We start from the raw sequence: 27,614 nt of genomic DNA on the forward strand, positions 1-27,614 counted from the left end.
CTGGCAGTTTCTGGTTATGTTATTCCATTCTAGTGTTTTACTAACATCTTTGTGTAATCCTTCCGTAACACAATTAGGGGTGTTTGTGCGTGTCTGTGCGCGCACACACACACACACACACACACACACACACACACACATTTTTTTTTTAATGTTTATTTTTGAGGGGGGGGGAGAGGGTGGGGGAGGGGCAGAGAGAGAAGGAGACACAGAATCCGAAGCAGGCTCCAGGCTCGGAGCTGTCCGCACAGAGGTCCGTGTGGGACTCGAACTCACGGTGAGATCATGACCTGAGCCAAAAAGTCTGACGCTTAACCGACTGAGCCACCCAGGCGCCCCAAGGGCGCTTCATTTTTTCTATTCCGTCTTTCAACCATTTGAACGAAATGTAGACGAAGATACCAGTGGGAGGTCCCGGGGCCTCCCCGCACCCTGTACAGGTGCCTGAACACAGCACCTCACTGCGTGTGAGTGTGCGTTCTGTGGGCACGGTCCCCTGCTCCTCCCCGTGTCTCAGTCCTCTCCAGCTCTCCAACTTGGGGGGGGGGGGCGGGGGGGTTGGGTCAGTCACCATTCCTTTGTAAGTTTCTGATGTATACCTTTAGGGAAAAGAGACTGGACTCAGGGCAGCTCTTCCTCTGGCATAAAGGTAGACGCTGCGGACACGGGCTTGGGATGGACCCGCTCATGAGGGTGTCTGCGGTCTCAGGAAACCAGAGGGTGGCCTCTCTGCTGATCGAAGCGGGGAGCGGACGTGAACATGAAGGATAAAGACGGGAAGACCCCCTCTAATGGTAGGCCACCCTTCAGAAAACAGCCCGGCTTTGTGTGCGCCATTGGGAGGAGAGCCGCTTCTGTAATTAGCCAATTCTTGTGAATTCGGCCGTGCGCGAGCCCTGGGCCTTGGCTGCCTGTATGTATTCCCCACCGGCCCGTAGTGAAGGCATGACAAGGTCACTACAGTAGTTTTGCTGTCTTCCTACAACTCTTTCCTTAAGGATTACCAGCCCCAGCCCCCTGGGCCTTTGCAGGGTCCCAACAGATCTGTTAAAGCAAAGGACGTGCTGCTTTCTGTGCTCGTCCCGCCTGGCGTTTCTCTCTCGTGTCCTCTTCGTGGGGAGAAAGGCAGACTCTGCTTCCGTGTCCCTGGCGCTCAGCTTCGCCGCAAAGCCGCAGTGGCCCCGGCTGGCTCTGCTTCCGGAGAAAGCGGCCAGCCGATTTTCCGGGCCCGCCTGCACGGGGTCCACGCTGACGGGCGGCCTCTCTCACACCCCGCTGACTTTTGTCTCTCAGGTGGCCGTGTTGAATAATCACGAGGAGTTAGTCCAGTTACTTCTTGACAAAGGGGCAGACGCAAGTGTAAAAAATGAGGTAAATAACTCCATCTTTATCTAAAGGCTTTCCCTGGAGGAGAAATATATACATATATACGCATATATACCTATATACGTATATACATATGTATATACGTGCACATATATATATACGTATATATGTACATGTATATACGTATACACACACACACACACACACACACACACATGCATACGTATAATCTTTGTTGTTTTCGCTTTCAGTTCGGCAAAGGTGTCCTAGAAATGGCCAGAGTTTTTGACAGACAGGTTGGGATGCTCTTGGTGATTTTCAAGGCTAATTTTGTGGTACTTTTAACATAAAAGAACCCGGACCCTTGGATTACCTTCATCTGTTTTTGTTTCTCTAGAACGTGGTCTCCTTATTAGAAGAAAGGAAAAGAAAACAAATGGCGAAGAAGCCCTCTGTCTGCTGAGCCGGGCCCCACTTAGCCCGACAGCCCCGGGGAAACAACGTCCCACGTTTGACTATTTGATTTTATTTCTTTGACTGGTTTGATTTTTTTTTTTATTTGATTATTTATTTTCGTTGAAGGTTCACCGTGACTTTTGTAACGTACAACTGTTTCCCACTTTGAAATACATCTTTTTACCTACGCACGCGGCCTGTGGTGTCCTCACTGGGCGTCTCCGGCATGGGGATGTTTTCTTGCACTTGGGCCTTTTGGAGTGAGACACGAAACAAAATATTTATGCACTGGAGCTGCACAAACATACATGGATCTCCCACTTTCCGCTTCTGCCGCCCCCCCCCCCCCCCCCCCCCCCCCCCCCCCCACCCGGCTGTCCTCTGAGCCGCTCCGGGACCTTGTGGAAATTCTTCCCCTCATGTGTTTTCAATTATGACCTCCCCTCCCGACTCGGGCCTTCCAGGCTGCGTGGTCAGGCTGGTGTTCCCTCCTGGAGGGACAGCTCCTCCCGAAAGCCCAGGAGGCCACGTGCAAAGCTTTCTCCTCAGCTGTTGGCCTCACATCAAAGCACAAAATCCATATTTCAAGACTCCGATTCCACTCTATTCGAGGTGTTTGGTGGAGGGTCAGTCTGTTTTAGAACAGACCTGTCTGAGAATGTGTTTGCATGTACTTCGGCCCTGACAACGAAAGGCCCAGCCTGCTGGCACAGTGACGCCTCTGCCGAAGAGAAGCGTCTTACGTTCCGCCTTCAGAGCAGCAGAAGGGTTTTTGATGCCGCTCACGCGGTTGGGAGGCCAGTAGCAATGAACCGGAGGTAGGTGTGCTGGTTGGGAGCTTAGGCACGCGTGCGCGGGAGCTTGAACGTGGCAGACACACACGCCAAGCGGGCCAAGTGGGCTAGCGGACCGCGTGCGTTTTGTGGCTCCGGGGACAAGCGGGTTAACTCAGCCCCATGAGAAGGCCAGCTACGAAGGTCTGCCCAGGAGTGGAATTTTCTCTGTAAGGAAACACCGATGAAAAGGTAATTAAGCTCTAAAGCTCTGGGGGGAAGGGCACAGAGAAAAAGCACGATTTTCTTGATGTTGGCAATGCTCAGCTTTATTCCACACAGTTTCTAGAATATCCACCTCAGGAATTGGATTCGTGGGTCATAGATCGTCCCTCTCCTTACGTACTTCATCAGTGTTTTACCTTTTGTACAAAAGCACATTCCTTTAAATTTGCCAGGTTAACTTTTTATTTTTTAGAGAAATCATGAGCTGGGGGGGGGGTGGAGAGAGAGAGAGAGGGAGAGAGGGAGGGGGAGAATCTCACACAGGCTTCATGCTCAGTGCAGAGCCTGATGAGGGGCTTGATCCCACGACCCCGGGATCATGACTTGAGCCAAAATCAAGGGTCAGACGCTCAACCGATAAAGCCACCCAGGCGCCCCTGGATTAACTTTTTAAATCTCTCTCAAAAATCAGAGCACAGAGTCACAACTCTCCAAGGCCCCCGCATTTCGCCCCCAGGATCGGTGTTGAAATTCATCTCCATTTCGTTTCTCAGTCTGCTGTAGATCATAGTCACAAGGCCCCTCTGGGGCAAGAGTACACATCCCTTCTTACTGACAAAACCTTGGCAACATCGTCCCATCTTCCTCACAGAAGCCTTGGCCACATAATGGGGTGACTTTGGTCAATGCGATGTTAACGGAAATGGCTCCTGCCCCTCTGAGCAGAAGTTTAAAGATTCCCCACGTCTCTCTTCTGCCAGGAGACCAGCTGTGACTCAGAGGGAGGCTGCACCATCAGCCCAGGGCCCCAAGGAGAGCAGAGCTGGTGCAGAGACGGATGTGACCCGTGAGTAAGCAATAATCCTTGGGGTAAGTCACTGAAACTGACGGGTGGTTTCTTATCCCAGTGTAACTTAGCCGAAAATGACTGCTTCCGGGATCCTGTCGTACACTTGTGAGTTTAATTTTCCACAAATGACATTCGCATCTCTCAAGCCCTATGGTTTCTGGCCTTACTCAGATTCTTAAAAATTCAGGAATAGAAACTAAATCTTCCCAAATGTCTTTTCAGCGTCTCTGGTAACCCTAATAAGGCGTATTTCCCTGAAGTCTGTCGATTTGGTGACTTGATTAGATCTTAAAGGATTGAACCATCCTTCTCTTAAAATAATCTCACTGGAGATTGCAGTGGACTGCTGGATTCTTCTTGCTGGTGCTTTGTGTCTTTGCTTCTTATTTTTTTTCTTTAACGAGATTAGTGACTTATCTTGTGTTTTAATTTTCCCAAAGAAGCAACATATGGCTTGTGTTCTGCCATTTGGAATTTATTTTGTGGCTTAACGTACAAAATTATATATATGTGTGTATATACATATATATATATATATGTGTATATATATATATGTATATATATATGAAATTTAATATATATAACATAATATATAATATTATATAATGTATACATAATAGTTTTATGTATGGTTCTGTGTACCTAGTTTTCCAGAAGCACTTTGAAAGAAGGCATATTCCGTATGTTTGAAGTATCCCAATTTGATATCAGTTTGATGACATTATTAACTGAGGTCTTCTAGGTACTTATTTTTTGCCTACTTGCTTTGATGTGGGTGAAAGGTGGTAAGAAAAAGAGACCCCTTGTTACCATTCTCTAGATCTATTTTTCTTTGTATTTTCTGCAGTTCTTTTTGAAGTTGGATTCTATTTTTCAAAAATTCATAAGTTTCCATTAAACTTAGGTTTTCCTTCTGGGTAAGTCTGACGTCCACATTTCTACCCCCGCATGCTTGGGTTTTTGAATTTCTCCCCTTTGTAAATAAGGTGACTTGAAAAAATTATTTTGCTCGGTTATACACTTTACATTGTTCAAAACGAGTGTCTTGTCCTCCTCCCCTCTGTGTCTGTTTAAAGACACCTTTCTTGTGCCATCACCGGACTGGTTCACGTAGACTGGCAGCACCTGTCCCCTGACCCCCCCCCCCCCGCCCACTCATTTTAGTGTCTTATGTACTGTTCCAGAATTTCCTTGTGCCTCTATAAGTGGGTGAGATTATAGACACATTTTTTTAAACTTAAACTTTATTTTTGAGAGAGAACAAGAGCAGAGGAGGGGCAGAGAGGGAGAGGGAAAGAGGATCTGAAGCGGGTTCGGCACCGACAGCAGTGAGCCCGATGTGGGGCTCGAACTCACGAACCTTGAGATCAGGACCCGCCCTGAAGCTGGACGCTCCCCCAGCTGACCCATGCGGGTGCCCCTAGTCACGTTTTTCCACACGAGGGTTTCCCTTTCCCCATTTTTGCAACGTTGTCAGTAACGAATGAGACACATCTTTACGTTTACTGTATACCATTTATTGGATATAATATTCTTAACAAGAACTTTTTCTACGGAAATAGCAGGTTGTCACCTGTAGAGCCCCAATATGAGAACTGTGTACAAAAGTAACAGACTGTAACATAAAAGGTATGTGAAAAAAGTTAGCAAACCGAAGCATTATAAATGGATGAAGCACTATGAAATTAATGGACTGGTTTGTTGAGAAGCTGTAACTTTGTACTGTGCTGAACAGCCTATAGCCACGAGTTAAAAAGAGTTGGACTTAACGGTGTGCCACGGGCCTTCCTGACACCCTCCCAATCTGACCTAAGAGAAGGTCAGAGAACAATCTGCTCTGCCATCGCTTGTCCTGCTGGGACTGTTAGAGGGTTTTCTGTCTTTCTCATTTGATGCTTTTTTTTTTTTCCCCCTATCACTGCCCTACTTAAGTACTTGCTTATAGGCCATGAACATACATGTTTTTCGGTTTCCTTGTAAAACTAAAAAGATCACAAGGTATTTATTATTTTGCCTGGATTTGAACTGTGCTTCAACTGAGGACTAAATTATTTTATGGAAGGAGACCCACGGGGCGGGGGGGGGGGGGGGGAGCCTAGAAGACATGTTTTTTTGCAGATGATGTGGAAGGTCAGGGTGGGTTCCAGAATATTCAACCTGAAAGAGCTGAATCCACTGAGCATTCCTTTCAGTGTGTGGTAAATCTCCTGGCTGTCACTGCCCACGATGGACTGCTGTCGCGATTTTATACGCACTGTTTCTTCTCCTAGGTTTTCCTCACATGAAACACTCTTATGGCTGGACTGGCTGCTGTCGCCGCTGTCCCAAGAGTAAAGAGGGGATTTTCATCCATATGGAGGTAGATTGCTTCTGGAAGCATCCTCAGTGCCCGGAACTGGTTCTTAGCCTGGGGCTTACCACTCTTTCTTAGAGTGTTACTCAAATCCTATCAGAGGTTCCAAAGTAGGTTTTAAAGGGACAGATGTCAATAGGGACTGGAGAGGGTGCCCAGGGAATCGTGCCATCCTAGACAGACGGATTTTCTGTGGCACGATGTTGCCTCGAAGGGGGACTCTTGCTGGGTTCAGAGCTGGGGGCATAGCTGGTGGGCTTGTGCCGTGCTGACACTCCGGAGAAGGCCGGGCTCTTGGGGGTAGTGACACAGTGTCACAGTCCCCGCTTTGGGTGACCTAAAGTAGCTATGACCACAGTGATCTGTCACCTTGGAGGGTCCTCTGGAAAAGAGGCTTGCCTCTAGGTGATGAGAAGCAAACAGATGGAGTAGCCTCCTCTGCCTTGTGTCCAGATGTGTTCACGGGCCTGCTCCTGAGTCGTGGGGGAGGAACTGTGGCAGCCTAGGGCCGGCCTCCGTGGGGTGGGGGGCGGGGGGCCATGAAACAATGGTACCTGCACTGTCCCCCGCCCGCCAGCCGTAATGTATGAAGTCTGCAGCTTGAGAATCACGCCTGGGGGTCAGCAACTGGCTGCGTGAGACTTCTGGGGAGGGTCGGTATGACGTTTATCTGGGTCACTTGTGGTTAGCTGGGGTCCTACCGATAGTGGTGAGGAGGGATCTCCGCCCTGGGCCGGCTGCTCCCAGAACACTGGAGAGGGAGCCCCGCCCCCCCAGCACACGTTTTACATGAAATCAGCCTCACGAGGAAAGTGTGCGAAGGGGTCAGCTTGCACGAGAAGGCTGCGGCCTCCTGCCCAGGCATCTTGTCCTTTCCGTTGTCAGGGTCTCATTGGCTCAGAATGCTAATTTAGTAAACATGAACGGAGAGACGGCAGGAGGGGGGCCGGGGCCTTCTCAGCTGGCCCAGCACCAGGGGGGATCACAGGCTCCTAAGGACAGTTTGACACTGATCAGAGCATTAGCTGCTTTTCTTTTAGGGGATGCATAGATGTGTTATATTGATTTGCCAGAGAACAAGGGCCTATGGGTTCAAGCCTGAGAACTCCTACTAAAGTTAAGAAGGCATAAAAATGTCCCCTCGGAGACCAGTGAGGAGCATTTATTCTCATGTAGTTTAATTTGTTGCTTTTGTGGTTTCTGTGACGTCATCCCACATGTGTAAGCTGGAAAAATTCACACTGGGAAGTATAACCTCCGTATGCATATTTTGACAATGGAAAATGTTATGCATTGTTTCTCTTGGTTGCTACCCATCTGATTCCATGTGTCAGGAAAACAAACTGTTACCAAAAAACTCAGGAGATAAACTCTTAAACAGAATGCCTGGAAGATTAGCCATCTATTTTCCAGTAAGTGGGGTCAGAGGACTACAAGTATAATGAGACAGGGGAAGAAAAGTGACCACCCTCAGGGCCTACTTCGTGTCTAGACACGTTGAATTTCTCAGTGACGGCCTTATAAGCTCACATCAACTCTTATTCACGCCTATAAAACTTTAAAAACATATTAAAAAAATAGACTGGCACTGAAATAGAAGTAATTGATTTTTGTTGCCATCATCTATAAGGCTATAAAAAGGGGGGGGGGGTTCATCTTTCCCCCATCCCCAAAATACCTGGCTCTTTTCCTATGTTCTATTAAAATGGAAGTTATTGCTAAATATAATTCTGCATCTGGGGAATACTGTTCCTTTAATAATATCTGTATATTGTAAGGGGATGTTAGGTTTAAACAAGTATCCAGAAATAACGTGTATGGCTCTATGAAAGCAATTACTACTATAGAGATACAAATGTGTCATCAGCTGCAGCTCCTAAATGGCCATCGATGACATTGTGTAAGATCACAGCGTTAACCTTTTTTAATACCAGGCTATTCCTGGTTCTCTGAAATGGAAGCACAGGAATTACAGTTAAGGACAAAAAAAAACAAAACAAAACCCCCAAAACAAAAAAAACCCCAAAAACAAAATTCACACCCTCTTCCTCCCATAGGAGGAGGGGCTAAAATGACAGATCCAAGGATTTGGGCATCTGTAAAGACAATACCCACATAATGCACCATAAAAATTCTGTAAACTTTTCACTAGCATCGGGTTTGGCCTTGATACAATTATTAAGTGTAATATCAGTTACCGTAATTCCGTAGGTACTCATCAGCAGTAACATTTTCTAACATGGCTTTACCTTTTTCAGAAATTAATAATTGTATGATACAGATGCATGCTGTAGGAGTTGGAATGTTTTAGCGCTGGGCTCCCTTTTGTGTGTTTGTGACATGGCTTTATTTAGTTTATCCGCGATTGTGATTACCATGTTGCCTAGATACAGTGGGGGAACACGGGGAGAGTTCAATGCAGTCTTGTTTTCTGGAAGGCAAACTGATTCTTGGTATATTTGGTCTCTCTGCTTCAAGGCCTGGAAAAACCGTTGAAATGACCCCAGTTGAAGTCTTTATCACAAAACACTCAGAGTGAATTACAGAACTGTTGTCAATTGCCTTCCAGTGTCAAAACGAGTCACATATGACCCCACTAGAAGACAGAGGCATAATGGCATTTTACCTCGTCTGAGTATTTTTGTCATTTTCATGCCATTAGACGCAGGCAGCTTCAAGATCGTGTGGAGAAATGGCTCCCCAGTCAGACATTTGAAGAGTAAAAGGTTAAAGGGGACGCGGCCCAAGAATGTATTTCATGAATATTTAGGATTAGGAAATTGATTTCCTCATCACCTTCTGTGCCGCTCAACAGGTAGGTTGCAAATGTTTACACTAAAAATATCTTTTCGAGATTCCTGCGGCCAAGCTGGGAAAATAGAATGCCCCCCTAAATAACTTACGAGTAACTTAGGATTCTTCGTCCTAGACGAACGGCGGATGCAGCCTGCCTCATGGCATCCATTCGGTTGTAGTTTTTGCAGGCATACGGAGTCTGCCTAATTTTTAATAAGTTTGAACCTTGCAATGAAAGATTTTTATCTACAGGATTGATTCGCTAGATCTCGTTACTGGTTCACAGCCGAAAATAGTTATGGTCCCAGGGAAAGCCTCATCCATCCGTCTGAACACAGAATCACTGTATTACGGTTGAGAAGACAAGGTGGTAATTTGCTCAGCGCCAGACCGTACAGGGAGAGATGCACGTCTGTGGTGCCTGGGCAGGAGCCTCCTTGTAGAAACGCCACCTTTCCCCATCTAGATAAGACGCGGAGGCCAGCACCGTGCGGAGGGCAGTGTTTGTGCAAAGCCACCGGCTTTGCCTGCTCTCCAAATGTGCTCACGGCTGGTGAGCTCACGGTCAAGTTTCTGCCCGGCCTCCTGTGTTCCAGGCTCTGTCCTGGGGCGGCCACACCTTAAAATTCCTTCCTGCAACTCGGGGTCTCTTCCCAGCTTCCTGGCCCGAAGCCAGATCCTTCCCTGCTCTCCTGGAAGCTCAAGGTGTAGCCGCTGGTGGGCGGGGCCAGGGTCTCCCCGACAGCCACACCCAGCCTGGACTCGAAGCCCCTGGCTCTAGCTCGAGATCAGGGGTTCCAGAGAATCACTCAGCATTCATTCTACCTGGGGTCTCCTGGGCTGTGTCTGTGCCATAACCACAGCCACGCATGGTTGGGGAATGGTTCTTCGATAAAGCCTCGATCGGAAAGTGAACCTCCTGTCCAGAAGCCCATAAAGCATGATATTTCAAGTTCACTAAACTAACTGAAAGCACACAAGCCTTCCTTCCGTGGAAAACTCAGTGATGGTAAAAATGCCTCCCACAGCGCACTGCACTGTAACAAGCATTTGGCATAAATTAATAATTTACAAGTACCTGAGCAAGTATACAGAGCACCATAGCACAGCACAGCACCGACGGCAGTAGCTCGAAGTTCTCAAAATAATGGTGTTTTAAACATTAAAAAAAAAAAAAAAATTCTAAAAGTTGGTACAAAAACACAAAACTCCCAACTGGAGTCGAAAGATAGTGCAAACTTCTGTCTTCACTGTTGGAAAAAGATGGCGACTTGCTTCTCACTTGGTGTAGGCAGCGTGGGTGGGTCTGGGCACTTGACGTGGGTGTTTCGGAGCGGGTCTGCAGCGAGGGAAGAGGAAACGAGAGGGTGGGTGGAGGCCTTGGAAATGGCCTTTGTGGGTATACAGATGTCTGCAGTTGGGTGTCTTTTCCTGCCCTTCGCTGAGCCTTTGGGAGCAGACCTCCCCCCACCCCTTCCCCCGCAAAGAGGGTGGCAGGTCACATCCGGGACCTTGCTCAGGGCTGCAGGGTTGCTGGTGGGTTTATGCCAGCTGGCCACCTAGGGGAGCCCTCACCGAAGCCATCCCTCCTCTCTGCAAGCAGACTCTAGAACAGTGCGCGTTCAAGAAAAATGGGAGCCACGTATGTAATGGAAAGTTTTCCAGTAATCACACGAGAAAAATAGAAAGTAAATGAAACAACGGGGCGCCTGGGTGGCTCAGTCGGTGAAGCGTCTGTTTCTCGGTTTCGGTTCAGGTCACGATCTCAGGGTTTCATGAGTTCGAGCCCTGCATTAGGCTGTCTGTGCTGACAGCTCAGAGCCTACTTGGGATTCTGTCTCTCTCCCTCCCACTCTCTGCCCCTCCCCCACACATGCTGTCTCTCTCTCTCAAAAAAAAAAAAAAAGATGAAACAAATGTTAGCAATGAATTTCATTTAACTCCATCCATTCACAGCCGCAGTATTTTGATATGAAAAGGGACGGAGCACGAAGTCGTCCCCGTCCCATGTCTGCCTGCGGGGACCCGACTGGCCCGTGCATTTCCAGGGAGCAAAGCCGGGCATGAGGGATCCCTCCCAAATGAATGTGCAGGACATTCTTCTCCTTCAAGAGCAAGACCAAGATGAGCTTGCCCTGGGCTCAGCGACAGGCAGAGGTGACGACGGGCCACTGCCAGATGGCCTTTACAAAGAGAGCCCTCCACTCGTCGTGTCCACGTAAAGCCGTGCTTTTCCCTTTTGAGCAAGTAACTTCAAGATGAGCACACGAAACCACAGCCAAATAACTAGGATGGTCTGCAGTCTTTCCGTATTTCTGCCCTCGAGAATTACACCACTGTTCTACCCCCTTTGACCAGAGTTATCTTTGGGATTTATTAGGCAGCTCTCTGAGGCCAAACATTTTTCCCAAGAGCAGTAATGACATCACGAACGTCTTCCCCTTTCGAGACACTGAATTATTGAGCCCAGGGCCTGGCCAACACACGACCTTTGGTTCTTTTGAGCTCATATAGCAAGCTTCCTGCCAAGGCGGGGCAGTGTATGTCCAAGGAGTGTTTTGGCTGTGGGTTCGATCTACCCACTGCAGGGAAAGAGGTCAGGGTTGGGGGGGGGGGGCGGCCCACGTGTAGCCTTTGTCTCTTCCCACGAGCACGGAGGAGCTGCCTGGTCGCCACCCTGCATGGTGTTTCCACCGTCCAGAAACAGCTGCACGTAACCTCCAGCGCACAGTAAAACGTAAGAAAAAAATTGTGAGCATTTATTACATTTGTTTTCATCTAACTTCTATCATGAGAAGTTATGCATAACTATTTAAATAGGGGCTTGGTTTAACACCCAGCTCGCAAAATTCCTGGAAATTGATTAGCTCTCAAAAAGCAGTGTGGGTCCGCCCCGGCCCACGGCCCCTTCAACCCCCCTGGGTCAGGAGGCTGCCTTCCCGTCCTCTGGGACAGGGTGAGCGGCGGCCACAGCTGGGGTTTCGTTAGTTGTGTGGAGAAGCTTCCCCCTGGGTACCACGTCTTTGGGAGCTAACGCCTCACTCCTTCCTTATTCACCTGGGCCCCTCCAAGCTCACCTCCTTTTTCGGGACTGCAGGGGTCGGGCAGAGTTTGTGCGGGTTGAAGACTGCGTTGGAGGCGTGCTCAGCCTTCGTGGGATCATGCCACTTGGAAGCCGTTAATGTGCATCCCTTTGGGGGACACGGCCTGGCCCCTATCCGGTTCCACTTGATCTTGGTTTAATCTCTTAGGGACACTGGGGCCCTTGCTAGAAGCCGCATGGGGATCCTGGGGAGTAGAAGCTCATGACGGCCTCTGGGTAACGCTCCTCTCTACCTTTGCATCGGTTTTATGCTGTTCCCAGGTACCAGAGGTAGAGAGAGCCCGGCCTACGCCATCAGACCCATGTCCTGACAGGGGGCGGAAAGCACCGGGGGGGTGTGGGTGCCCCACACGGTTGTGGGGAGAAAGAGGCCCGGCTGTTACACCAACCTGAGTGGCACCAGGCAGAGCCCGGACTCCGGCTGCCCCAGGGCCCTGGCGGAAGGGCTGGTGAACCGGGAGGCCTTACTCAAAGGATCTGCAGGCAGAGGCTTCTGAGGAGGGTTTGGCTTCCGAGTTCCCTGCAATAAACCACAGAATTATGATCATATGATCACCTGTCTCCGTGAACTGGGACACGACCTTGACCTCAGAAGTGGGAAACAGAGCGTGTAAGCAGGTGCTAGGCCACACAGTTCTCACGTCCAGAATAAACTTTCTGAACACCTTCTCTCCCCGTACAAGTTGTTGATCTGTGTTAATATCCTTGCCAACATCTGCTCTGACATTTCAAAGGTTTAGCCACAGCATCGCATAGCTGCACGCACTCAAATGAGGGTCTTTGGATGTCACACCAGTCACAGGCCTCGGGGGTGCTGTTGACACTGGCGTTTCTGGGCCAGCGCTACCCGCAGGATGTAAGCTTTCCTGTGACCTTAAGCTTCCTTTCGATCTGTAAAGGCCTAAAATCAGAGATGGGTGAAAAATCTCGTTTAACGCCATTTATTTAAATTTCCCAGAATCTTGTAACAGAACTCCTTCAACTCTGGATGAAGTCGCCGACTTTTCGTCCGTCACTATGGGGTCCGAATAGCAAATGTTGATCCAGATTGCTGAGCGAAATGCACTGAAATTCTACCAAAATCCTTAGTTCAAAGAATCACAAGCTCACATGGGAAGGGATGCTGAGAAGGAAAATCCAAGACCGAGTGTTTTGAGGGACAAGTGTAACTCTATAAGGAAGAGAACAGAAAGGTGTCACATTGATCAGAGCCCAGCGAGGGAGCCAGCAATAGAAAAGCGAGCGTGAACTTGGGCATTACATTGGGTTTTATTCAGAGACAGATGCTTTGGGACTGTGTCGGCCACTTGCCAACTCGAAACCTATCTCAGAGCATTGCCATGTAGACTAAAAAAAAAAAAAAAAAAATGCAGGGCACCTGGGTGGCTCAATTGGCTAAGTGTCTGACTTTGGTTCAAGGTCATGATCTTCCAGTGCATGAGTTTGAGCCCTGCGTCAGGCTCTGTGCTGACAGCTTGAAGCCTGGAGCCTGCTTCAGAGTCTGTGTCTCCCTTTCTCTCTCCATTCCTTCCCTGCTTGTACTCTCTCTCAAAAATACACATTAAAAATTTTTTTTCACATAATGCCTAGGAAGCTCCCAGAACATAATTATTAATAACATAATAATGAGCCTTCCCTCATGCCACAAATCTTAAAATGCTTAAGGGAAATAATCAGAGAAACAAACAGTAAAACCAAGGGTTTTCAGGGGACTCTTTCCCTGGTTACCCCGAGGAAAGGGGGGACAGAGGGATACCTGGGGTGGGAAGTCATTTTAGGTGTTGACAGTTCCCTCCCCTTGGCCCGTGGTGGACACAGGTGCCGAGACACCTTCTTCTCTGGTGTTTGTGGCCTAGAAGCAGTCACAAATGCGCCGAAAGCTTACAGGAAACTTTGCTAGGACCCAAGGGAGACGGGACATCCTAATAAGCAGATGATCTGCCTGACTGTCCTATGCCATCCTTCCAAGACCACTCCAGATGATTTAAAAACCCTCGACTTGAATTTCTCACAGCACCCATCCCATTAAAATGACGTTTCCTCAGCACCCGGAGCTCAGCTGAATGCAAACGTATCACCAGCATGTAGCCTATCTTCGTAAGCGAAGGTAGCAACCCCAGAAGCGTGTGTGGAATCACAGCCGTATGGAAAACACGCCAAGTTGAAACGACGGGCAATGGGCCAGTGACCGAGGGAAGGACTTGAAGGTGCCATTTCTACACCAGCTCACGTGAAAAGAAACAAACTAAAGCAAATTCCTTGACTAGGCATTAAGACCGTCTAACGTGCCTGAGCACTGGAGCACTGGAGTCAGGCCGGTGGTTGATTCGGCCAGGCTCTGCAAACGCAGGTGTTACTTAGCCTCTGGAAGTTGTGGAGAGGGGACGCTAAGAGTGTCTTCCTCCTGACATTGATGTGAGGAGTGGGAGACGCTACCTAGAAAGCAGTCAGCACAGGTGCTACTGCTATGGCCTATTACCGATGGAGTCAATTGACCATCGAAAGGTACCGTCATCCTACCGCCAAACTTCGGGTAATGAACTATGGGAATAACGCAAGCCCCGCTTCCTGTAAGATGGCAGAAAACCACGGGCAAGATATCAGTGTGTCGTACAAGTGAATGCACGCACCTATAAAACAGAAAGGCTCTGAGGTTTAAAGGCTTCATTCCTAAGTGATACTAGTTTTGCTAAGAATGAATGAACGTCTGGTCTTGGTCATAAAGATAACGTCGGGTTTTTACGGCAGTGCCGGAGAAAAAGTGAGATCCGTGTTCTAATGCATCGTAATGCATTTGGCTCTATCATGGAAACTTAGGACATAATTAGCTTGGCCATTCATCCTGGTTTGTTTGGGACATTCGCAATTTACATTCATGGCCTTAATTATTAATCGCAACTCTCAGATAGGTCCTGGTTTAGAGGATAAATTGGTTGGTCGCCATAGCGACCAAAGCCCAAACAGTGGAAATGCTGATTGAAATGTTGATCAAACCCTGGGGTCCGCGAGGCTGCAGTCCGCTCTGAAATCGGTCCCGCTCACAGATGCTGTCTAGGTGAGATGCCCACTTGTTACCAGGGCAAAACTGGCACAGGGGAGCAGTGGAGTCAGTGCAAGATGAAGGCAGCCTCCCTTTTTAAGGTATCGGAATATCTCTAATATTTGGGGGGAGGTATTAGCTGCACAGGCTGGGACCTTGGAGGGAGGGGTAGATTTCCCAAGCTGCCTTTTAGGCATTGCTCTTCTTGCTGCCTTTACCTGAGCCTAGGTTTTCCAGAAAAGTCCAGTCTGGCCATGAAGCATCATCAGAATGGAGTGGAGAAAGGACTCCAGGCCAGGTTGTACACACTCAGTAAACATTAGGTTTACTAATTGTTTACTAATGTAAACAATAGGTCCCATAGACTTATTCTCATGTCATTTTTAGAATTTTATTTTTAAAAATATTTTAATGTTTATTTATTTTGAGAGAGAGAGAGAGAGCGAGTGAGCATGAGCATGCAAGCAGGGGAGGGGAAGAAAGACAGGGGGAGAGAGAATCCCAAGCAGGCTCTGTGCTGTTAGTGTGGAGCCTGATGCAGGGCTCGGACACACCAACTGTGAGATCGTGACCTGATCCGAAATCAAGAGCTGGATGCTTAACCAACTGAGCCACCCTGGTGCTCCAGGCCTATTTTCCTTTTAAACAAAATCAGGAATTCAGACCCCCATTTCTCTCCCTTTTCAACTTCCAGATACTGGAGGAAAATCGAGATATGCTATAAAGTAGAATCGTCTCATCTCTCCATGTTTGCTCGTGTGTTAGCAGCAGCTACACATTTCAAAGTTTTTAGAGGGTTGAGAACAAAGTTTTAAATCCAACGGGAGCCCTCTGCCTTGACCATCATCATAAAGAATTCTCAACTGTTATCAACCTCCGCGTAAGCGAGAGTAAATGCATCCTGCGTATCTGGAGACCTCTCCACAGGAAGGCCAGATGTTATCACAGGAAGATGCGAGAGACGCCCCTGATGCTGACACCGGGCCAGGGGCAGCGTCAACCCCACCATCTATACTCGGGCTCTCCGGCTCTGTGAGGAATATGCTTCAAGATGACTCCAAGGATAGCCGGTTCTCAGGAAAATGTGCAATACCTTTTCTTTCTTCAGAAAAAGCAGGGGTCTTGACAAATCTGCTCTCGACAGAACACACTTACACCCGTCTGTAAGGTGACCCTTCTTTCTGAAGCTACCTGAGAACGGTGAAGTAAAGGCACATAAAGGGGCAATACTCCATCTCCGAGGAAACCTTACAACCCCAAACAAATACATATGAAAAGGGTGCCAAGTGTCCAGCAGCCTAGGGTGAGCAAAGGCCAAGAGAAAGGAGAGCATGGCCCCCGTGGCCAACCTGATGGAGCATTGAGAAGAAAACCAGCTCCCCCTTGCTTGGGACGGGCGTGGGGAGGAAGCAGATACTGCGAAGTGAATATGCAGCAGTGTAGACAGGCCCAGCCATCGGTGCAAGCCTGCAGCAGGGCCGGGGCCCGCAGAGTCTATGCTGGAAGCAGGGGAGGCCAGACCGCTGTCATCCCGCAAAACCCTGAGCAGTGGCCTAGACTTCCCCTCAGTGGTCCTGCGACTGGTTTTCCAGGAGGAACTCCCCACCTTTCAGGAGTTTGGACACACTAGGAAAAGGACGACAAGCTAAGTACCCACCCTGCCAAAATGTATCTGCGCAGAAATGAAAAGGGAGGTGGTGAAACTCAAAAGAAAAGGGGAAGAGAAAAATAAAACAATGAAACCCAAGGATGAAGATTGTACTGAGCAAAGGGCTGTGAAGGTCCTGAGGGAAATGAAGAAAAGTTCAAGGGGGTTCAACAGTAAAATACAGACCATGGCAAAGGCTACACAGCATATATATAAATGGTGTCACTTAAGGGATCTGAGTAGGATAGAAAAAAAATACCTAGATTTTGTAAAAACCTTTCTGAGAGAAAGAGTGTCAAATCTATGGATTAGAAGGGCACACCATTTCCCCGGGGGAATCGAATCAGACTCTTCAATATTAAGACACAACCTATTGAAGTTACTGGACAGCCCGGTACAAAATCATACCACTTAAAAGGGCAGAAAAAAGCCAGCTTCTGATTTCTCCAGGAAAGACTGAAGAAGCCCATGTGTAAGAGTTTGGGAAAAACTAAGTGAGATCCGTTAATTTTATATGCAAACTATTGCTGAAAAATGAAAGCAACAGTCAAATGTCTTTGAGCATGCAAAGCTTCTGAGAATACACTTTTCTAGAGCTCTTGTAGAAGGATGTACAACAGACTGGACACCAGCTAGCCAGGAAAGGAATGGATAGGTGGCACAAAAGATCATCACTGAGCACTGAATCCTTTCAGTGTAGACCCGAGTCTAACAAAATCGTGGCAATTATGGGTATCGAACAGAATGTCACAAACCAGGATAATGGAGACACTATAGAACTGACCACAGTTGGGAACGGAGTCTCCCAGTTCTGGTAACATGGCAGGCTGGTTATTTTGACCTATTCTCTCTCTAAAACCACTGAAGTTGTTGGATGAAATATATTTAATCTTTTTTCTTTAAAGCAACAAAGAGCTACAAGATAGTAAGGTATCAGCAGGTCAGCATCTAACTGGAAGCAGCAGCTAGGAGTGGTAAGTATCAGACAGATGCTGAGAAGGCATCTGCCAAGTTAGGAAAACCTAAGTTTTGATTTTGATACCCTTTTATGGTGAGGGATGCAGGAGTCAAAGGTCAGCACCAGCCCAAGTTTAATAGGAAACTATTCCCTTCCCAACCTTTCCACTCTAAAGCCGGGCTCTGCAAAGACTCTACCTCAGGTAAGAATGTTTTGGAAGTGAACGCACAGTATTGCTTATCCCTAGGAGACTGTAAGGAGGGTTCCCTTGGTGCTAGGCAGATCCATGTAGGAAAATAAACCTCTAACCACAAATTGCGCTTGAGGACCCGAAGTTGAAATCACATTACCTGGGTGGTCACTAAGTCCCCAGCCATTTAAAGGGACTCAAACTGAGAATGCCTCCAGGGCACCAGGCAGAGGCAAAATACATCCTCTCCAGGGGGTCACACCTTCATCCTAGATCTCAAAGAACTCTCAGAGAGTTTTCTAGATAATTTTCCAGAAAAATGAGCAGCTCATAGTAAAAAAATTACCAAGCACGTGAAGAAGCAAGGAATTGTAAAGGAAACCCCAGGAGTGACACACTCAGAGACTTCAGATTTTGGAATTATTGGAACAAATTTTCTATGTTTAAGGAAATGAAAGACAAGCCTGAATATATGAATAATAAAGACAATTTCTAGAAACAAAAAAGTAAAATATAATTGTACCAAAGATAATAAAATACCTAGAAATAAACTTTACCAAGGAGGTAAAAGACTTGTACTCTGAAGACTAAAACACTGATGAAAGAAACTGAAGATGACACAAACAAATGGAAAGGTATACCATGCTCATGGATTGGGAAGAATTAATACTGTTTATAAAAATTTTTTATCTTTATTTATTTTTGAGAGAGAGAGAGAGGCAGAGTGTGAGCAGGGCAGGAGCAGAGAGAGGGAGACACAGAATCCGAAGCAGGCTCCAGGCCCTGAGCTGTCAGCACAGAGCCCGACGTGGGGCTCAAACCCACGAACCACGAGATCAGGACCTGAGCTGAAGTCAGATGCTTAACTGACTGAGCCACCCAGCTGCCCAGAATTAATACTGTTAAAATGCCCATACTACCCAAAACAATCTGCAGATTCAATGCAATTCCTATAAAATTATCAATAGCATTTTTCACAAACTAGAATAAATAATACTAAAACTTTGTATGGAACCACAAAAGACCCTGAATAGCCAAAGCAACCTTGAGAAAGAAGAACAAACCTGGGGGTGCCACAATCCAAGATTTTAAGATCTACTACATCAAGCTATAATAATCAAAACTGTGTGGTACTGGTACAAAAATGGACACATTGATCAATGGTATAGAACAGAGAACTCAGAAATAAACCCATGCTTATCTGGCCTATCTATTGACAAAGGAAGCCAGAATAATCAATGGGGAAATGAGTCTCTTTAACAAATGGTGCTGGGAAAACTGGACCACTTTCTTATACTATACACAAAAATAAACTAAAAATGGGTCATAGACCTAAATGTGAGACCTGAGATCATAAAACTCCTAGAAGAGAACAAAGGCAGTAATCTTTCTGACATTGGTCTTAGCAATATTTTTCTAGATATGTCTTCTCAGGCAAGGGAAGCAAAAGTCAACTATTGGGACTACACTCAATAAGTTTTTGCACAGCAAAGGAAACCATCAACAAAATGAAAAGGCAACTTACTTAATGGGGGAAGATATTTGCAAAAGACATATCCAATAAGGAGTTAATATCCAAAACATATAAAGAACTTACACAACTCAAAACCAAAAAAAACCTACTAAAACTCGGGCAGAGGACTTAAAGACATTTTCCTAAAGAAGACCTACAGATGACAAACAGACACATGAAAAGATGCTCAACATCACTGATCACCAGGAAAATGCAAATCAAAACCACAGTGGAAAAAAAACCCACGATGAGATACCACTGCACATGTCAGAATGACTAGTATCCAAAAGATAAGCAATAACAAGTGTTGGTGAGGATGTGGAGAAAAAGGAATCCTCTTGGACTGCTGGTGGGAATGTAAATTGGTGCAGCCACTCTGGAACAGTATGGAGGTTACTCAAGACATTAAAAATAGAAATACCATACAAGGGGTGCCTGGGTGGCTCGTTCGGGTAAGCATCTGACTCTTGGTTCTGGCTCAGGTCATGATCTCATGGTTCGTGGGATTGAGCCCCACATCAGGCTCTGTCCTGAGAGCGCAGAGCCTGCTTGGGATTCTCTCTCTGCCCCTCCCCTGCTCATGCTCTTTCTCTCAAAATAAACAAACTTAAAAAAACCCCATATGATTCAGTAATTCTACTACTGGGTATTTATTTAACCCCCACCCAAACCCAAAAACACTAATTTGTAAAGATATATTCATGCCTAGGTTTACTGCAGCATTATTTACAATAGCCAAGATAGGGAAGCAACTCTGTGTTCATCAACAGATGAATGGATAAAGAAGATGTGGTATACGTGTACGATGGAACATTACTCAGCCATAAAAGAAGAATGAGATCCTGCCATTTGCAGCAACATGGATGGACCTAGAGGGTATGATGCTAAATGAAATAAGAGCGAGAAAGACATACCCTGTGATTTCACTTGTGGAATCTAAATGTGTAATCTAAAAAACAAATGAACAGAATATGCAGAAACAGATCCGTAAGTACAGAGAACAAACCTGGTGGTTGCCAGTGGGGGGAGGTGGGAAGGGGGATGGGCAAAAATGGGTAAAGGGGAGCGGGAGGCACAGGCTTCCAGTTACGGAATGAGTGAATCATGTGGATGAAGGGCACCACGCAGGGACTACAGTCAATGGTGTAATGGCAGTGCATGGTGACAGATGGGGGCGGCACTAATGAACGTAGCCTGACATAGAGAGTTGTCGAATCACTCTGTGTGCACCCGAAACTAACGTAACATTCTGTCAACTCTACTTCAGTGAAAAAGTTAAACACAGTTGAACGTAAGTACAAACTGCGAAGCTAACGGTACCGTTTTACCATTTGTATAAATCGAAAAACATGGCATCCTATATGTTCATTGGATATCCAGGTATGTAAAAATACTTAAAAGGGTCTATAAAAAATCAAGACCTTGGGGCGCCTGGGTGGCGCAGTCGGTTAAGCGTCTGACTTCAGCCAGGTCACGATCTCGCGGTCCGTGAGTTCGAGCCCCGCGTCAGGCTCTGGGCTGATGGCTCGGAGCCTGGAGCCTGTTTCCGATTCTGTGTCTCCCTCTCTCTCTGCCCCTCCCCCGTTCATGGTCTGTCTCTCTCTGTCCCAAAAATAAAAATAAAAAATGTTGAAAAAATCAAGACCAACCTACAAAAGTGATTGCATCTGAGGCAGTCATGGTGACTTTGTACTGCTTTGTTTTTACTTTTTTTAACAAAAGGAAACGGTATGCGTGTCATATCTGAGACTTAAGTAGGCGCATGCACAGAAAAATGTAGCGATGACAATGGTTATTTCTATGTACTATAAACGTGGGTGACTCCTAGATTTTCACTTTTCTGTATTGTAGACATCTTGAAAATTAATGGCAACAAAAAGAAAAATATGTTCAACCTCTGGGCCAAAGTAAAAAACGAAAAGCGGAAGGCGTAGGTTATGTGAAAAATACAAATATGGAGAATGGTACAAATCAGAACCGATGAGCACAGATAAAAATGCAGTGTTTGGAGGGAAATTCCTAGAATTCTGTGCTTATGGGACAGCGTACGAATAAAATAAACAATAAAGTATGAATAGAAATGGAGTAAGGGTCTAAAGAGTTAGAGAAATAAACTAAAGAAAGAGGGAAATGATCGAGCTAAATGGAGAAAATAATACATTCGAAAAATGGCTAGTTATCATTTAGCAAAGACACATTACACAGGCGCACTAATAATATTAGCTATTTTCATGTAACGATCCCAGAGCCCAGGGATGCAGGTGTGCTCTCTAGCATGTGCTGGGGAGCAGGAGGGAGCACTACCATGGCCTTGCGGAAGGCACACTGGCCCCGGGAAAGGACGAAGCAGCGAACATATGGGGTTGAGGGTAACTCAGGTGGCCCTCTGGAAAACGGGAGTTGGGTTCCTACTTCAGTTTATACACCAAAATCAGGGGCAGATGGATCAAATGTTTCAGTAGGAAAAAAAAAAGATCACGAAAGAATAAGAAAGAGACAAAAATGTATTCTTTGGGAGGGCACGCCTTTCTAAACATGACCGTAAGAGATGGCAGAGGAGACGAAAAGACAGTTTACGAAAAAGGAAAATAAACACAAATGGATCTTAAACCAGCTTAAAGAGGCCCAGTCTCATTTATGGGGAGAGAACCGTGGATAGCATTTATTGTTATTATTTTTTTTTACCTATCATGTTGGCAACGATAAACAAAATCTCTGAACACCGCGTTGGTGGGGACTTGGGGAGTAGAAATCAGCGTGACTCCTTTCGAGACTGGTCCACCTCTCAGGTCACAGGGCCTTTGAACAGCAATCATGTTCCTCAGATGTCGCCCCACAGACATCCTTGCTCACCGGGCCCCAGGTCCCGGGGCAAGAGTGTGCCTCTTTGATGCAGCAAATGACTGGAAACAACCCATGTGGACCTCAGCACAGATTAAATAACTTAAGGGATGGCTCCACAACGAAATTCGAGGTAGCCACTGAAAAGAATGAGGCGGACCCCCGTGTCATTGCCCGGGAACAGGTGAGTGGAGGCCAGGCCATGCCACCATTTGAGTTCCAAACAAGAATCTGCAATAAAACAAGACTGACAGCAAGCTGGCAGGTGCTGAGGGTGGCTGTCGGGCAGACAAGGTTTCTCTGCACTCTTTTCTCCCATCTTGCGTGTGTGAAAATTTCCGAATTTTCAATAATCCCTCTCTGCAGAGAGAGACAAAGTGGCAGTGAAGCTTTCCTCTGGATTCAAAGTTGTCTAGTAACAACGACTGCTTCTGAGAAAAGAAGCCTGGAGGCAGAGGTGGGAAGGAGACCAAGAGTTTGCCGAGTAACCCTTTGTACTGTTGGAATTTGTAATAATGGCTACACATTACCTATTAACAAATGCAAAGGGTGAAACAGGCATCCATTTTTTTTAATTTTTCCAGTATAGCTCGCGCGCTTATGGGAACAGAAATGAGTGGGGAACAAACATCCCTTAGAATACTGTTACCGCGTGAATGGCTTCCCTCTCAAGTTACTTCTCTCCAGAGCGAAATGGGTGCTTCTGCGTGCACAAGATGCTTTGAAAGACATCTGATGGGTTTGTCGCGCAAAGAATTGGCGTGTGATATGAAACCAAAGAAATTTCAGTTAAGATTTCTGGAAGTACTGGGCGGGTGGTGGCAGGGGAGAGGTGAGCAGGAGTCCAAGACCTTGGTAGCTACATTTTAGACTCGCGGGAGGAAGGGACTCAACGTTTTATTAAGTCATGACTCGTGGAGGATGGCAGGCCCATGGGAATAACGGATACTGTGACGAGGCGTACTTTTTACTATTTAAAATTCGCATCCATTCTGCGTTCTTTCCGACGCACCTACTGTGTTCAAGGGACTGGACGCGGGTGTTTCTGCAGGTGCCTAACTCAGTCCGTGCCTTCTGAAATGGGCCAGAGAGAGTATCGAGGGGACTCCAGGCTGAGGCAGCAGGTGAGCGAGGAGACTCCCGGGAAGACTGCAGGAAAGCTCAGGGCGGAGGACATCTGGGCCAAAGGGGGAAATCTGGAAAGCAGTGAGCAGGCATGGGAGGGCTCTTTCCAGCACGTTGGCTCAGCTATTAGCTTTTGGGTTGGGCCTGGTGTAATGAAGGCTTTTTATAAAGATCAGTTTCCTCGTATTTCAGCTCCCTTCCTTGGGAGAACATCTTGACAGACGGATTTCCTTTTCTCATTACACGTTGGCATTTCTGATGAGCAAGGACCTAAATCATCAGATTTCCAGGCCCCGTGAGTGCTGGTTTAAATCTCAGACACCCGCACAGGCCAGAAGGGTACAAGTCCTTATTCATTCGGATGCTGAGTTCATTCCATTGAAGGAGGACTTTGAAAGTCAGGGCTCAAGCTCTAAATTCATTTGTCTCGTGCACATCTGTATCCTGACAAAGCACCCATGAATGAGTAGCTATTGTTTACCAGCCCGTGTGAACCGTTCAGCACTCTGTTGGGGGTGGGGGGGGTGGCTGGGGCGGGAGCGCCATTCGGAGCTTCTGGAAACAGGCCTCTCCTCCCTCCGCGGCCACTTGAGCCGAGTTTGGTTGCTTGGCAGCCTTTTCTCCGTCAGAAGAGACTGCACAAGGTTAGCTGTTCCCGTTTTACAAAACACGGCTTGTCGTATGTTCTACAGACACCGACAAGGTGTTAGAGGAGGAGAAGCGTCCTGCCAGAAACACCGAACCGGCAATCTCCACCGCCACCAAAAACGCACGCGGCCTTCTTCGTGTTCAACACGCAGCTCCAATGCCATCATGGTCCTGAACAAGGGCTGGTTCCGGGAAAGACCAGCGAGGACAAGAAGGACCGTGTTGTGCAAGCAAAAGGCAAGAGAAACGCAGGATTCTCTTGTTGCAGACCGAAGCCTCTCCACGCTGCCAGAAGATTTCCCCCTTCCCCCCTGATCACCTTGTATCTCCGTGGCAAAGCGGGAGGGGAGATGAATGAAAGATTCCGGAGGTGCTCAGTGGTCTAAACTATGCAAACCAGAGCGGCCCTCACTGTGTAACCAGAACAGTCTCCGCTTCCTTCCCATCCAGCTACCCTCCGCTTTCAGACCGCAGGGGGCACGTGTGGCTTTGACAACGCACTGGCTTCCCCACCTCTGGGGGCCTCACTAGACAAGCTGTTTGGCCTCAGTCTGCTCTGTTTCATCCCCTGTAGAATGGGGCCAAGGAAGGCATCGGCTCCGAGAGAGGGTCAGAAATGCCCGTAAAATGCTTCACTGGGAGCACCAGCCATACATTTGGTGTTCAATAGATGTTTGCTATTGTAGAACAACTTAAACTACAAAGAGAAAGCTCCTTATGCCAAAAAAAAGTTAGTAAAATAACACATTCAGACACAGACATGCACACATAAATGCATTTATACACTATTTGGTTATAAGAATAAAAACTGAAATGAATGAATCCCGTCATTGCCGTGTGGATGAAATTTGTGTCGTGCCAGAAACAGGGTTGGCAAATATTCTCAGGGGCCTAGCAGCAAAAGTCAGTCTGAGATATGGGTCCAAGCGTTCTTTTTTGGTTCCTACTGTTTTCCTAAAGAAGCTGATCTGGCTGGAAAAATAAACTCGGCCCGTCAGTTCAGTAATCTAATTCACCGATGAGACTGCAGGGAGGACAAGCACCGCCTAGCATTTTCCAGGAAACCAAGGACTTAAAATAAGCAAAAGTGACCCGAAACCAAATAGGACCACACATCAGCATGTATAGTTCAAATGCCACTTTAAGGGGCAAACCTTAAAATAAAATACAGACGATAAACGCTAAGAGAGTGATGCTTTCGTGAAGTTCTCGCTCTCCTGAAAAATGGCCCATCCCTGAATTGAAGGTGCCGCTTCTGCTCTCTTAGAATCCCGGCACGTTTCAGTTTGACAGCAGAAAATTGTGTTTCAATCTGCTGCTACTTAGCACAGCCCTCTCTAGCTGTAATTTTCTGGGAGCAGAAATCTTTTTTTTTTTTTTTTTTTTTTTTCAGAAATATCTATTTCTTAGATGTGACGTTGAACATATTTTTCTTTAAATCAATTCATTAAACTGATTCATGGGAATAAAGCGCAGAAAGGATGTCAGGTGGAAATGTCTAGAAATCTAAGGGAAACCCCGAGGGTTTAAACGTCCCTATTGGCCCATCTTCTCTTCCAGAAGCAAAATCATACACACTGGTGTTTGGCAATTAAGAACAGGCGTGTCCTCATATTTTCTGCTCTTTTGAAGGTCACACTTATCGTTACGTTCAGCTTGAATGGCTGGACGCCCCGTCTTATGGGACAGCAGGACACCCCGTCCGTGCCCAGACCCATCTTGGTTCCCCGCCTGGCGTCTCTGTTTCCGGCTGCTGCCTGCCTCCTCCCCCACTGGGCGTCTCCCACCTGACCCTTCAGGGTGCTACTCTCTCCCTGGACATCAGCTTCTCCTTCATTCTCCAGCCTACTGGGGACTGACTCTAGGTCACAGTGGTGATGGTGTGCGTGCTTCCCCGAAGGTTTGAGGACATCATAGGGACCAGCCCGCAGAAGAGGAAAACACAAAACTTGGTGTCAGACGTTTTCACTCCAGGCGCCCCTAGCTCACCCCGTGTTTCTGGCATCTCCCTGTCTCCTTCCTGGAAGTCAGGTCGGTTGACTTCACGAACAAAGCCTGCAGTCGAGAAAGGGCTTCTCTGGGGCACCGGGGTGGCTCAGTCGGTTACGCACCCGACTTCGGCTCAGGTCATGATCTCGCGGTTTGTGAGTTTGAGCCCCGCATTGGGCTCCACTGCTGTCAGCATGGAGCCTGCTTTGGATCCTCTGTGCCCTTCTCTCTTTCTGCCCCTCTCCTGCTTGTGTTCTTTCTCTCTCTCTCGCAATATTAACATTAAAAAAAGATTACAAAAAAATAAAAAAAGAAACTGCTTCTTTCCTTGGATTATTCTGTGTACCCTTCTGCAGCCAAGCGCTGGTCTCTCCTCTCCCGTGGCTGGTGTCTGCTCACGCCTGCTGTCTCAAGCGGCTTCTTCCCCAGAAGGTACTTTCAGACTTCTGCTCAAGACCCACACTTGCTAGGTGCTTCTATCTTCTTCCCTTAGTACACATTACTCTTTGTCTTTAAAAAATTACCATAATGGTAGAATTGACTTTTTGCGGGGGGGGGGGGGGCCGGGGAAGGGGGCAAAGCGGATTGATTTTTCACACTATTGTAGTCCGAGAAAAACGACATAAAATATCTTCAGAACAACCATCACCAGAAGGTCTCTCAAAGCCTTCTGGGGTCCACCCACAGCCACCTCTGGAACTTCCCCTGTTTTTCTTTCCTCTTTCCTCCCTTCCAGAGTCTGAGATGAACCCTACTGGCAGCAGCAGCAGGTGCAGGAAAAGTCCCTTGCTGCTTTGAAAGATACGTGTAATATGCAAATGTATGCTGATTGGTCTGATCCCCTCAAAAATGTGTTTCCTTTAGGGCAGGGCGGACTCAATGCCACTAGAATGGGGGCATTCTAGGATGCTCCCTCCTACACATGCACACAAGGTGATCACACACCTCTGTGACCCCTTTAGTTTTCATTATTTTACCCTGTTCCCAAGCCCACTCTTTGCCTTTCGTGCTGTGGGGATCTTGGCCGCAGTCAGCTAACAGCTAGATGAACGCCCTGGATTAGTTTCCTCTAAAATAGCTGACAGGATGAAAAGGAAGCGAAAGTTTGTTTCCTTGATCAAGGCTGAGGAGTTAGGTAGAGAAGCCTGCGTGCCGAGGGCCATTACCCCGCGAAGGAAAGGGACACAGGAAGGGCACGTTCGTGTGGACAAGAGACAGAGCTGATCCCAGTGTCTTACATTTGTAGAAATCAAATAGAACGTTTGCTGGAGAGATCCAGTGTTTTCTATAAAGAACTAATCCTTTCGATGGGGCGTACATATTACGTTTATGATAACGTTTTCCTTCTGGAAAGTTTGGATGGTAAGTTTGGACGCACGAGGCACGGCTAACCACAGTGTGTTGGTCAAGCTGCGTGGGGCAGGGCACGGGGACTCTAAGGTGCCACATGTCAGTCAGTGGATTCAATCTGTGATGGCCAAGTAAGAGCCACCTCCAAATATTCGCCACACCTGCATGGAATTAATTTCAGTTTCCTATGTGTGACGGGAGAGAAAGCGTGAGCTTAATGTCTATCATATGTCTCGGAAAAGCCCCAGACACACACCAGCCTGGAGTGAGAAATGTGGATTTTTCAGTTCCTAATGTTTAAAGGGTAACATTTCCTTGGTTTCACAAAAACAGAATGGCCTTTTTGGGGGGCCTGTCTTAAAGGAAATCTTGAGGGAGTGACTTCTGTAGGCATTCGCTGCTGTCAGGAAAAAGGGATTCCAGCAAGTAG

General features: G+C 47.1%; 2 protein-coding genes across 5 annotated transcripts in view; one reads left to right on the plus strand and one right to left on the minus strand.

Annotated features, from left to right (window-relative positions):
* Positions 1-1,973, plus strand: part of FANK1 (fibronectin type III and ankyrin repeat domains 1) — a 103,705-nt gene extending 101,732 nt beyond the window's left edge. The window contains 6 exon segments of the mRNA XM_053910030.1: positions 650-677; positions 680-744; positions 746-786; positions 1,287-1,371; positions 1,578-1,622; positions 1,724-1,973. Coding sequence (XP_053766005.1) covers positions 650-677; positions 680-744; positions 746-786; positions 1,287-1,371; positions 1,578-1,622; positions 1,724-1,789 — 330 coding nt within the window. The 3' untranslated portion in view covers positions 1,790-1,973.
* The window catches only part of ADAM12 (ADAM metallopeptidase domain 12), a 351,592-nt gene continuing 325,842 nt past the window's right edge, over positions 1,865-27,614 (minus strand). The window contains exons 22-24 of one of the 4 annotated variants that reach the window (XR_008424981.1): positions 12,272-12,402; positions 9,858-10,118; positions 1,865-2,034 (exon numbers count right to left, since the gene is read on the minus strand). Coding sequence is in view for 3 of the 4 variants with exons in the window: in XM_053910018.1 (XP_053765993.1) it covers positions 10,058-10,118; positions 12,272-12,402; positions 22,325-22,432 (300 nt within the window). In the remaining variant the exon portion in view is untranslated. Of the gene's footprint in view, positions 2,035-9,308; positions 10,119-12,271; positions 12,403-21,937; positions 22,433-27,614 lie in introns of those variants that run through there. The other 3 variants (XM_053910018.1, XM_053910016.1, XM_053910017.1) reach the window with 3 other exon arrangements.

The sequence above is a fragment of the Panthera pardus genome, unplaced genomic scaffold (genome assembly GCF_024362965.1).
Source record: "Panthera pardus isolate Hobbes unplaced genomic scaffold, ASM2436296v1 HiC_scaffold_22, whole genome shotgun sequence".
Classification (NCBI taxonomy): domain Eukaryota; kingdom Metazoa; phylum Chordata; class Mammalia; order Carnivora; family Felidae; genus Panthera; species Panthera pardus.